Below are 12,349 nucleotides of genomic sequence, written 5' to 3'. Positions count from 1 at the left end.
GGATGCATTGGTCGCTTAATGGCGGTTGTCTGCAAACCTTGTTGCTGTGTTTGTATATATAATATATGTATTTATACCCTGAATAAGGCATATAAAGTTTGCGTCGAAGTTTATAATACCCAAAAGGAAACGACGGAGAGGCCATAAAGTATAAGCAGTAAGCGTAACCCGGTTCCTCAATTTTTGAGATATCGATATGAAATTTCACGCACGTACTTCTCTCTTCAGTAAGCAGCTCAATTGTCGGAACTGCTGATATCGGTTCACTGTAACATACGGCTGTCATACAAACTGAGCGATCGGAATCAAATGCTTGTATGAGAAACTTTTTCACTTGATGAGCTATCTTCCCGAAATTTGGCACGTCTAAGACAATGATGCAATCTTAGAAGTGGGTGTTCAGATCCAACGACTATAGCATATAGATGTTATACAAACTGACGGAATAAAATGTTACCTGTGAAGGGTATAGCTGCGGTGCAGCCGAAGAAAAGTATCTTCTTAAACCATTTTTGCTAAAAAAATTAACCTGTGAAGGGTATAACTTTGTGCTAATAAAAGAAACATAACTTCTTAAACCTTTTTTGCTAAAAGAATTAACCTCTGAAGGGTATAAGTTGTTGGTAATAGAATAAAAATATCTTCATACAATTTTTTTGCTAAAAAAAATTAACCTGTGAAGGGTATAGCTTCCGTGCAGCAGAAGTTGAAGTTTTTTCCGGCCCTGCTGCTTATAAGCTGTGTCCTTTCAGAATAAAACCGCAATTTTTTCGCGAATGTCAACGCATACACACACATATTCAACTACATACAGTTATTGAGCACAAAAAAAAACTCATACAATCACACAGTTCTTCCCATTTAGCGGTCGAGTAGAGCAACAGCGTCATTGTTGTCTCTGAATGTGCGCGTTCATGTCGTTGTAAGCTTGTAAATGATATTCATTTGTTAGTGTAACTGTGTCGGTATTAATTTATTTCACGCCCGGCTGTCGCTTTATGTGTCCAGCCGTGGCCGGAGCACCGCATGACTTACTATCCTGCGCCAGCGTAAACACTTCAGCAATACATACCCACATGTTGATACCGTTATTCATACATATATACCACATAGATTAACATCCGTCCTTTTAATACTCAAACAGACCATTTCAACCACCAAATGGGTGGATATTAATTTAAGGCCATGACATAATGCCACGTGAATAGCCCACTGGCCCATAGGCCCCACTAGTATGGCACTATTGTGAATGGGTAACTTTGGTATTATTTGCAACCGAGCTAAACTGGCACATACATTAGCACATACATCACAATGTTGTTTGTACTTAAGGGCACTCACATTGTTGGTCGAGCACTGTGTGCCAGGTTGGCCATGGATACAAAGGAGTGACTGTGTAATGTGGACTCAGGCTGCCGGCTGACACATGGGCGGTGCTACTGTTTTGTTATTAAATATATCCAAGAATGTAATTGAATTAAATTCCACAATTTCGTATTACAAATAACGAGCGCAACACATTCGCCAACAACAGGTGGATATCCGCTGAAGACCCTCTAGGAAAAAGTTGATGAAATTTGTATTACATTTTTTTTTCTTTATACAATTTGTACTCCTAAACGTTGCACCTCTAGATATACATACCTGTAGCTGGTAAGTGATTGGCTTTTAGACTTGGGACGGTGTGTTTATGAGATGGCCTGGGCAGGAAATACTGAAATTCCCCACTTCTTCAATTGCAATCCCTACAACCGAGATCACTTCACAGCAAAACCTTGTCCTGTCGGTTATTTCTCATCTCATATACCTGCGAAATACTTGTGGGCTGGGCGAAGTGGGAGAATGGGTAGAAGTTAGGAGAGAGGATAGGTGGTGAAGTCTTCTTTCAGGCTCCCCACCAACTCTACTTTGAGTCTACCAGACCATGATAGCGTTTTTTAAGCGGATGTGGCAGCTGTAGATGTACAGCTATGAAGTGCTGCTTCCTTCAGAGAGTTGTACGTTCACTCCGATAGCCGAGCGGCTATGCCATATTAAACTTGCTATACTCAAAAGTAGTCAAGGGGTACATGATCTCGTTAGAAATAACATCACGCTTCTTAAATACTAGACTGGTCTGTGTGTCCAGTCACAGTCATTGTAGAGCCGATGAACTTGCTAGTAAGGACATTCTTTCCTCAATTTCATCTGATTTGGAATCCAGTCTCTTTTCCAATGTCTTCTTGCATACTGGCGTCGTATCTTTGGATCTACAGTGAGCTTAGCAAGCGCTGGTCAGCAACCCGAACTAGAGGTCCTCAGAAGTACTGACTCATAGCAAAGTCAATTTCGCCGCAATTTTAGCTGTTCTGACTAGACACTATCCGATAGGTTTACACACGGGGCGGCTATGTATTCTGTCGCAGACTGTGTATCAAAGCTGTGTGGAGAAAGGCGTGTGTGAATCATATAGCGCTTCCTCCTATATTACGCAGCTTTTGCCAGACTAAAATGGAAATATCTCGGTAGACACTCCTCGGCGAACCTAGTAAAGTGGCTAGGATTGATATTAACAGCCTTAATAAATTTGTGATAAGCTCAAAATGCTTCGTCTATATAATACAAGTAGGTTCTGGTGATCTATTTTTAGGACTGTATTGGTAACACAAATTACAAATATCTGGCCAAGTGAAAATCCATAGCTTTTGAATCAACGCTAAAACCTGTTCTTACCTAACAAAGCTTATCTCGGACCTACACTTCTTATATTTTTTCATCACTGTTTTAATAAAGTCTTTGCTTTCCTACAATTCCACAAGATTTCTGTGCCGATAGACTTTCCTGTGGGGTACGCCAAATCGGGTATGTGCTTAAAGTTCTTTAGGAATGCTTATGTAAGCGTATTACTATTACTGTATATATTTGTAGACTACAAAAAAAATATAGGCAAAGGCGCATATATATTTCTGTAGGCTGGTGGAATTGCCGACCAAATCCGCTTACTAAAGTATTATTTACGGATATGTAATATAACTACATACAAAGCTTTATACATAAAGCAGTCCTTAAATTATCAAATATTAAATTAAGAATTTTTTATGAGAAAGCAATCAGAAATACGCTCTTAAAGACACCCTCTTTGCTTTAATATAGTATTTGCTTTATTGATTTCAATATTAGTCAATAACATAACTACTTCCGCAAGTTAGTTGTCCTCCAAATCATCAAACGAGAGCCTCAGGAAACGTGCTGCTTCAACGGATTCGAATCATAAGGATTTGTCTGTTAGCTTACTGCAATTTATTGGATTTGCAAAGGGCTAAACCTGCTACAACATCCAGAACGAAGTTAAGCAAGGATTAGTCTACATTCGCGAGGCAATTCGAGCTCTTTGAGTCCAAGTAAGGCATCTACTGGGAAAGATTCAGTGTTGATCTTAATGGCTCCACTGTGTATGACGTCCAGTGCTGATATCGATGCTTGCGGAGTTGCCTTGTAAGTTGCCAACAAGGAATCTTTGTCTTTTTGCGTAGTGTTGCCGACTAAGTAGCAACTTGAGGAGTTTGTTGCTGCTCCGTATTTTGGCAAGCTCGTATGGGAAGTGATGGTTGTTATTAGTCACAATTTAATGACACCGACTGCGATATGAAGATCCATACTGTGCTCCTTCGTCCAGTTCATGAATATGAACCCTGTAGATTTAAAGGGGGTCAAGGACTAAGGTCCCTTTTTGAGGATTAGGATTAGATTCCAATATTCGGGCTTACTTTTCTCCGACCATATCAGTTCTACGCCCCCGTGTTCGAGTAGCTCGGCCGACAATCCGCTTTGTTATTTTTCAGACGTGTAATTGCTATTCGAACTTCTTAATGATCGGGCAACGTCTGCTGCATCCATCGATTGACCAATCGGGTTCGGCATCTCTTGATATTATGCCTTTACTGCCATTCAGCAGGCTGTTCCCTCCATAATTGTAGTATACTCTGGGCATCAGTCACTAGTTGCACATGTTGTGGTCGATCGTAACGTTGCGATGTAGGAAGTCTGTTTTCTCTCTACTGTGTACCAGCTGCCCTTTTTCCTTTTCCGAAAACCAATGGTTTCGTTTGCAGCTGTACGTACGGAGCGTGAAATTCCGTCCCACAGTCCACTTATACAGAGTTGCTGATGAGTGCTCTTAGAGATCAGAATTGCAAGTCGGCAAGTCGAGTAGAAAATCGTTCGGCTGTCTGTTATGATTGCAGCTTCTCGATGTCGAACCTTCCTTGTGTTTGTTGACCACAAGATAGTGGTTCGAGTCAATGCTAGGACCTCGGAGCGTACGCACGTATATAAAGACATGTCTTCCATCTATCACAACATGGTCGATATGGTTGCTGGCTTTTCGATCCGAAGATAGCCAGGTAGCTTTACTACAGAAACCCATATTTCGAGCCCAGGCGAAGTCGTAACCCATAAGGGGATATTTCATCATGTAGGCTAAATTTACCGACCGTTTTGCCAAATATACCTTCTTTGCCCACCATGGCATTAAAGTCGCTAAGTACGATTTTGACATCGTGGCGGGGGCAACTCACCTACATAGGTGGGCACTAAGCGCTCATAGAAGATATCTTTGAGCACGACGTCCGTCACTTACATTCTCTGTAAGTCTACTTATATGAATTGAAAAAGTAAGTGTACAATTAGATTATTAAGTCAGCAAAGAGGCTACCTATAAGGTTGTCATGTGAGAACATGACGAGGAAGTCAACCGGAAGAAGTTATTTAGCGACAAACAACCAAATCGCCTATGTAAAAAACAACTGGACGAATTTAAGACCTTATATTTATGAAGAATCAGTTTTCATCTTCTTTCTGCAACAATAACGAACACCTCTTCTGATAGAATAACCAAGGCATGCCCAGCCAGCGTAAAGACATCACACCTTACTAGAGACATCGAAACTAAATATTACCGAAAGAACACCATATTTTCGAAACCTTAAAAAAGGTTACATGAGAAGATTTCATGATTTTTGAAGGTTTATTAAAGAATACTGTAGACTTTTCGTGTCAAGTTGTTGCCTAATATCACCAAAATCTCATAAAGGGGAATTCAGCGAAATTATTTTAAGCTTCTTCTGGGAAGGGCAGCTTTTGCCGTGTCTTCCAGGTAATCTCATTAGTAAATCGGATGTCATATCACAGTTTCGAACAACTTCACTTCCCAAGAAATTTTAAAATTATGGAATCCATGAACCACTCACATCATATTCCACTTACACTTTTCACTCCAACTTTCATCACCGCTAAAAAGTTGCGTTCTGACTCCACTTCGTCTACAACAAAATCGCCAAGTTAAACTTTAATTTACTTATTGCACAAATAAAGACAAAGAAATTCTAAGTAAAGTCTTATTTAGTTACGAACTAAGAAAACTGTTTGATATCAATAGAAAGTATGCTTTCTTTGTCGCTGAACAAAGAACAAAGCTAAAAAGCGCAAAATGAACAAAGAATGCTGTGGACAAAAGCAAACTCAAGAAAAAGAGAGAAAAGGAAGACAAAGAACGGAAGACGAAGAACGGAAGACGAAGAGCGGAAGATCCCAGCTAACTACTAGTTGCCACTAACGTTGGCAAACCAATTCAAACTTGTAACAACACTTTGCAGCGTCACTTCAAGATTGGGTGCTCAAGAGCCTAATTGCTTATGGATGCACTCAGGAATGATGTGTAGACAAGGTGTTTGTTAACCCTCTAATGGACAATTATCACTTTTTGTTTAAATTTTTTTTAATAATATTAGAATTAGATTTTCGCAGGTTTGTTTAACCTCTTTGCAAATGTTCCTTATTATATTGGAAGATATTTGGTGCCATTTGAAATATGAAGAGTCCAGTTAAATTGAGAACAGCCATTGTATAATGAAACCACTACCATGGAGATAGTGCTTAAAACTGTAGGAAATTTTTAGAAACCCCATCTGATATTTTCAGATGTATCGTGCTCATGAAATTCTATCGAAATTTTACCTCGCAGTAGATTACTTTTGTATAAAATTCAAATATATAGCCATTACCACAGAACTTTCTATTTACATCACTGAAAGATATCCTATTACAAGGAAAAATTTTCGAATTGAGAAGAAAACAAAAATATGAAAAAGTAAGTAACGAAGGTTTATGCTCTCGCAAATTGTAAGGATCAAAGCCAAATTTCAAGCTTCAAAAAAATGCCCTGATTTCAACTATACAAGAGAACCTTTGAGCCCTTGAAAAGTTATAGTCCGACTTCGACAATTTTGGAGCCTTCTTCTGCTAAGTTTTGTTATAAGAACTAAATTGATGTTTATGAAAAGGACGCGACAGCATTGTGGCGGGAGACAGACTCTGTCGCCGAGTCCTGGCAATCCCCCAGTGGATGAACATTTAGCCATAATCCGCATCAAAGCGAAGTTCTTCAACATATCGCTTAATTGCGCCCACCCCCCGACGGAAGAGAAGGACGATGTGACCGAATGTGTCTTCAAAATCGTGCTTAATGACTTTAACGCCAAGGTGGGCAAGAAAGGTATATCTGTCACAATGGTCGGTCCATTCAGCCTCTATGATTAACATCCACAAATGGGTTGATGCTGATCGACCGAGGGTCCAAGTACAAGATTCCAGCATATTGAAGTTCATAAAACTAACTGGCAGTCTCCGGATCGAAAAGTCACCGACCATCGATCATGTTGTGTTAGACGGAATATACGTTTATGGTGTTTTAGACGTGCGTGCGCTCCGAGATTCTAGTATTGACTCGAACCGCTTTTTTTGCAGCCAATATACGAACCCGCTTCTTTGCGGCAAAAAACGCACGTCAACAAGCGCTAGGAAGATTCGACGTCGAGAAGCTGCAATCACAACAGAAAGTCGAACGATTTTTTACTCGACTTGTACTCCTGCTCTCTGAGAGCACTCGTCAGCAACTCGTTATAAGGGAACTATGGGACGGTATTTCAAGCTCCTTACGTACAAAACTACAAAGAAAATCATTGATTTTCGGAAAAGGCTGTGTCGCAGTGAAGAGAAAAAATGTACCTCGCAACGTTACAATCGATCACAGCACAAGCTGAATGGGATAGATACCTAGTGTTGAAAAGTGAGGCGAGACGCATTTGCGGACAAAAAAGAGACAGGCCAAAATGCATGACTACGAAAAGTTTTACAAGCTGGCCGACAGGGGTAATGCTCGAAAAAACTACGAAAATATGCGGCAACTAACAGAAGTTTTTAAGGCCAGAGCATACTCTTGTAGAATCCCCACAGGTGATGAAATTATAGAGGGAATACCAAGAAATGGTGAACCCAGATCCCCAATCGATGACGATGTAGCATACGTTCCATTGCCCGACCTGGAAGAAGTTCCAATAGCAATTACCCATCTGAAGAACAATAAAACGGCCGAGCTATTCAAATATAGCGGCAAATAAGTAACTGATAAGATGCATGCATCGGCTTCTTCGTAGAATATGGTCGTATGAAAACATGCGCAATGATGGAAATTGAAGTGTGCTCCGCACAATCCACAAAAAATGGCCCCAAAACTTTTTCTTTTCTCTCGAAATTGTCCAAAAATGCCTACAAAGCTTTAAAAAGCCCGCAAAAGTTGCATATTACTTTATTTATCTATTTTCCTCCAAAACCTTTCATACTAGAGAGTTAAAAACATATAAACAATTAACTGAAAATACACTTATACAGCACATTTTGATAAAAACAAAAAAAAAATATTTTCCGCTTACATTTGCTTTCCTCATTGAACTTTTCCAGGGAAGGTCAACAGTCACCGGAGGAATGGCATCGCCTCTACGGCAAGTGTTCCGGCAATGAGATCTATCACATTGTGCTCGGCGACAGTCGCTTCTTCGGCGAGTACGAGGGCAAAAGCTTCACTTATGCCAGCTTTCATTCACATCGAAAGTGAGTAGACACACAAACACAGACATTCGCTTGATTTCTCTTTTTGCGTTTGAACTTAAAAGCTGTCGTTTGGTCAGCGACGCTTAACGCTGACTGATGGACATATACTAATAGCAACAATTGAAGTGAATTCAATTTAGCACTGATTGAATTTTGTGCTCTCCAACATTGGATTTTCAAATTCACTGATGGACATTCACTCACTTTTCATTTTTTATTGCTTTGACGGAGTTTTTCAATTTATTTTTTCGCATTTGTCTTTCGCTCGCTCGTCAGATATGGCGTTGCATTGGTGGGTGTGCGTCCAGCTGAGCTGCCGGAATTCTACGAGGACACCATACTGCTGAATCCGGGGCCGCGGCATATCATGAAGAAGGACGACACATGCTATTATATGAGCATAACAAAGGAGGAGAATTCGGCCTTTGTTGTCAATCAAAATCAGAATCAAAATTTGGATACGCAAGCGACGACAAAGGACGGTGGTAAGTGCCCTAACTTATGTATGTACTACCTCTCTCTTACCACTTACAGACCATTACCGTTAAGTCTCTCAGGCAGCAAGACAAATAATAATAAGCCTGTTGTTCATCTTTGTTCGTTTCAAATTATTTTTTATTATGTTATTTGTAAGTCTTCGAAGCATTAGATATACTATATTATAGGCGTATGTGTGTATGCGCTTTCTTATATAATTTGTTTTCATTTATAGTATATAGTATGTAGCGGCTGTGCGTTTGTGTGTGTATGCACAAAGTGAGCAATAAATTTTATAGTTTTCTGAAGACTGAAACGCTAATTAAAAGTATGTTATACATACATACATATATGTATATGTTTAAGTACAAAGTACATAAAGAAATTTACTACTCATACATTAGGGATGTCCTTACATTTTACATTTTTTATGTACCTAACACAAATACCTTATTAAACAAGGGTTCATGGCGAAAACATTAAGTAATAAGCAAATATTAGGGATGCTTTTGTCTTCCAAGATTTTTGTTTTTATTCTGGCATAGGGTGGTACAACTTTCGCATAATTGTAAGAAAAAAACGAATTTCGAATAGAAAACCTTTTCCAACCTAGATACGGAATAGGACCCATTGTCTGTCTCTATAAACACGAATCGAAAGAGCTGCATTTTTGAGATATCAATCTAAATCGCATGCTTTCTTAGCCAAGATGTCATTTATATGCAGGGACCGTCGCTATCGGACCACTGTAGGAGATATTCATACAAACTGACTGATCCAAATTAAGTTCTAAACAAGAATTTTTTTTTATTTTGGCAAACTTTGTTGTAAAATACTACTATTGCCCATCTCTATAGCATAGAGCTGTTATTCAAACTGATCGGTCAAAAGAGATCAAGATAGAGATCTTCAGAAAAGACTATTTTTCCTTACTAATAATCTTTCCATCCAAATACAAGAAAGAACTATGAAAATGTTTTCCAATAGACGCATACCGTTTTTAGGTTACATTTCAGATGTAATTACATATAGGTTAGGTGCGTAGTATGTTAGGCTTCCGATACGTATTCCATGTGGAGTGGTCATCCTTCAGGAATTTCATTAGGCTCTATAAACTTGGTGGGAAGGTTGGTGAAGGGGCTTACTGTCAGGAGCTATCTATCAACTCCAGCTTCAGACTTTCTGACTATCACATCCACTCGGATAGCAGGACGGCGATGCTAGCCTCGAACTTATTAACAATGCATTCAGAGTTGGTCAAGGAATGTCTAACCTCGTTTTCAATAGCATTAAGTCTCTTTATGATAAGACTGGTATGGATGTCAGACCGCAGTTGAATCGAAAGTAATTGTAAAACTAACAAGCTAGCAAGGAACGGCATGCTTGAACCGCTATCATAGAATGGGAGCGGGTCGATGCTCCCTTATCCTCTTATGTACTACTACTACATAGCTGGGCTTTGCGATAGCTCGGCCAGCACTGGGCCACCATTTGTACATGCGCTGTCACAAAATCCCCAAGATTTGGCCCAAGATCGATTGCAAGAAATCTAGTGATAGGCTAGCCTCTCCCTAGATGTAGAAGTTTTAACAGGCCATTCCTCTGTAGGGCTGGGAATCTAACCATCTGCGGAAGCTATATGGAAGAAGATAAGGTGAAAACAACTTAACACTCCCTTCTTGACTGCGGGAATGGTAAATAAACGCCTGTACAAATTTGTATTAGCTACTAAGCGTTTTGCTAATTTATAAGTTCGAGCACACAAGTTCTTCTCTTCTATGCGTTTTTACCGCACAGAGGCGAGTGCGTATCTTCGCTGGTGTGGTTCGAGTAGATGCTAGATTTTGACATTATGCCAGGCGCAGCTCTCACATCGTCCGCCGGGGATGTGTTATGAATCTGGATGCACGCCTGTAATAAATGCCATAAGGACCTACTCGTTTCAGTCCTTGTCACGTCCATCGTACTACTTGGACGGCGGTGATGTCAGCCTTTTCTCTTACGGGGATATCAATCAGCTGTGCAGCTGTCCCTTCCCGTTTAAGGGACCAGACATTCCAGGTGCATGCCCTTAAATCGTAGTCATTAATACGTTTGCAGCGCTCATCAGCAAAAGGCGGTTCTCTCATCCGAGATTGTTTTCTTCCTTTTCATTATGGGTATTTTTTATGTGGCGGGTACCAAACCCTGCGAACAACTCTTATAATTCACTTGAGATAACAACAAAAATCTAAAAATGGAGGACATCCCTAATACGCACAGCACATATATACAAACATACACACATACCTTAAATTAATTTCATTATTGTTTCTACTATTTGCATACTGGATTTCTGAGTATAAAATTAACAACAACAACAAATAACAACAATAGCTAAATAAATAACTGTTTTGGCTGCTGCAATCAAATAGTAACGCTTTCGATGTGTGTCAGTGTGTGCGTTAATTATAATTTATTCAATTTAATTTTTTATTTTTTTTGGAATTTATGTAAGCGTTTGCCTCGGTCCATGTTTTTGTTCTGTCTTTGTTCATTTGTTTGTCCATTCGCTTACTCTGTTGTTTACTTGTCGCGGCATAAATATTTGCATTTGATTTAATAACGTCACACCGCCACTTCAATCGCTTTGGATCGCTCACTTTCGCGCTTGCTCTTTTTATATACCTCCTTCTCTCACAACTGCCTCCCAAATTTACACTAAAACTGGTTATAAATTCATATACTATATATGCGCCCATCTCTTTCTATCTCTTTCCATTTTTCGTTCGGTCTCTTGTTGGCGCGTTCGGTTTTTTCGTTTTTTATTCGCAATATTTTAACTTTTTCGTTGTTTCATAAGTGAATTATGAAAATGTGCAAATGAAATAAATCAAAGTCGTAATTTCATTTTTTCTATTTTCCCTCGTTTTGGTCATCCATTATGCATGTTCGCCGTTGAACTGTTGCGATGCTGTTATTTACGAAAATTAAAATAAATTGTCGCATAAATTCGATTTTGCCATAAATTCGTCAAACGTCCATTAAGTTAACTACAACGGCTCTAACACCATAAATATCCATTTATCCATATATTATATTATATTTAGTGTGCATATTAAAGAAAAATGGCAACGCTGTCACATTTTATTTAAACAAAGTGCATTTTCAGCCAGGAAAACATTAATTGGAGGTGACTCAGATGGTTAATGCAGGTTTTATGTTCATAAAAAGTTAACCCTTGATTGACCAAATAGTGATTATTAAAGTTATTGCAACCAAACCGGATTAAAGCAGGTCAAGTGTAATAGAAATGGAGAGTTCATGTGCAAATCATAACGGAAAACCGCAGTTTGGACATTATGTGAAGCTAGAGTGTAAAACTAGATATTACGCCATATAGGGTACTAGCTGGAAGGCTTTTCAAAACTATTAAGCTCAGTGACAGAAGAGTGTTCTGCGAGTGTCTTAAAAGCCAGATTTTTTCTGAGCTTTGATTGCCTTCCAGCTAGTACCATTAGTTTTAAAAATCTAAAGGATTTCTTTCTTTGTCAAAGAGTTATTTGTTTTACAGCTCGTTCGAGCGCTTGTACAGTTGGGCTTCCGAATATCGACTTCTAACAGATCCATTGAAAAGTCCCCGGCCTAACATAGTAAAACATATTTTTTTGGAAAAACTTGTTTCGTTATTCAACATAGTTCCCATCAAGGGTGATTTATGCACTGATTATGGCGAGCCTCACACTTTTCGATACCAATTTTGTGTTACTTTTAGATTTCTCTTTTACTTCAAAATGGGCTTCAGCTTTGGAGATCACCTCTTCATTTGACAAACATTTCTCCCCCAATCTGAACATTCTTTTGAGATCTGCGCACAAAAAGTTAACGTATTGAGCCAGATCAGGAGAATAGGATTTTTGCCATCGTTGTCATTGACTTGTGACGCGGTGCATTTCACAATGTCGTT

General features: G+C 39.2%; 1 protein-coding gene across 16 annotated transcripts in view; it reads left to right on the top strand.

Annotated features, from left to right (window-relative positions):
• LOC105233852 (potassium channel subfamily T member 2) overlaps positions 1–12,349 on the top strand; it is a 263,246-nt gene that overhangs the window by 206,115 nt on the left and 44,782 nt on the right. For all 16 annotated transcript variants that reach the window (XM_049451971.1, XM_049451970.1, XM_049451966.1 and 13 more), the window contains 2 exons: positions 7,777–7,926; positions 8,203–8,411. In XM_049451971.1, the coding sequence (XP_049307928.1) occupies positions 7,777–7,926; positions 8,203–8,411 (359 nt within the window). The remainder of the gene's footprint in view (positions 1–7,776; positions 7,927–8,202; positions 8,412–12,349) is intronic.

This window comes from Bactrocera dorsalis, chromosome 3, assembly GCF_023373825.1.
Source record: "Bactrocera dorsalis isolate Fly_Bdor chromosome 3, ASM2337382v1, whole genome shotgun sequence".
Taxonomy (NCBI): Eukaryota; Metazoa; Arthropoda; class Insecta; order Diptera; family Tephritidae; genus Bactrocera; species Bactrocera dorsalis.
The sequence above is the reverse complement of the archived record's forward strand: the minus strand, read 5'-3'. Positions and strand labels throughout refer to the sequence as shown.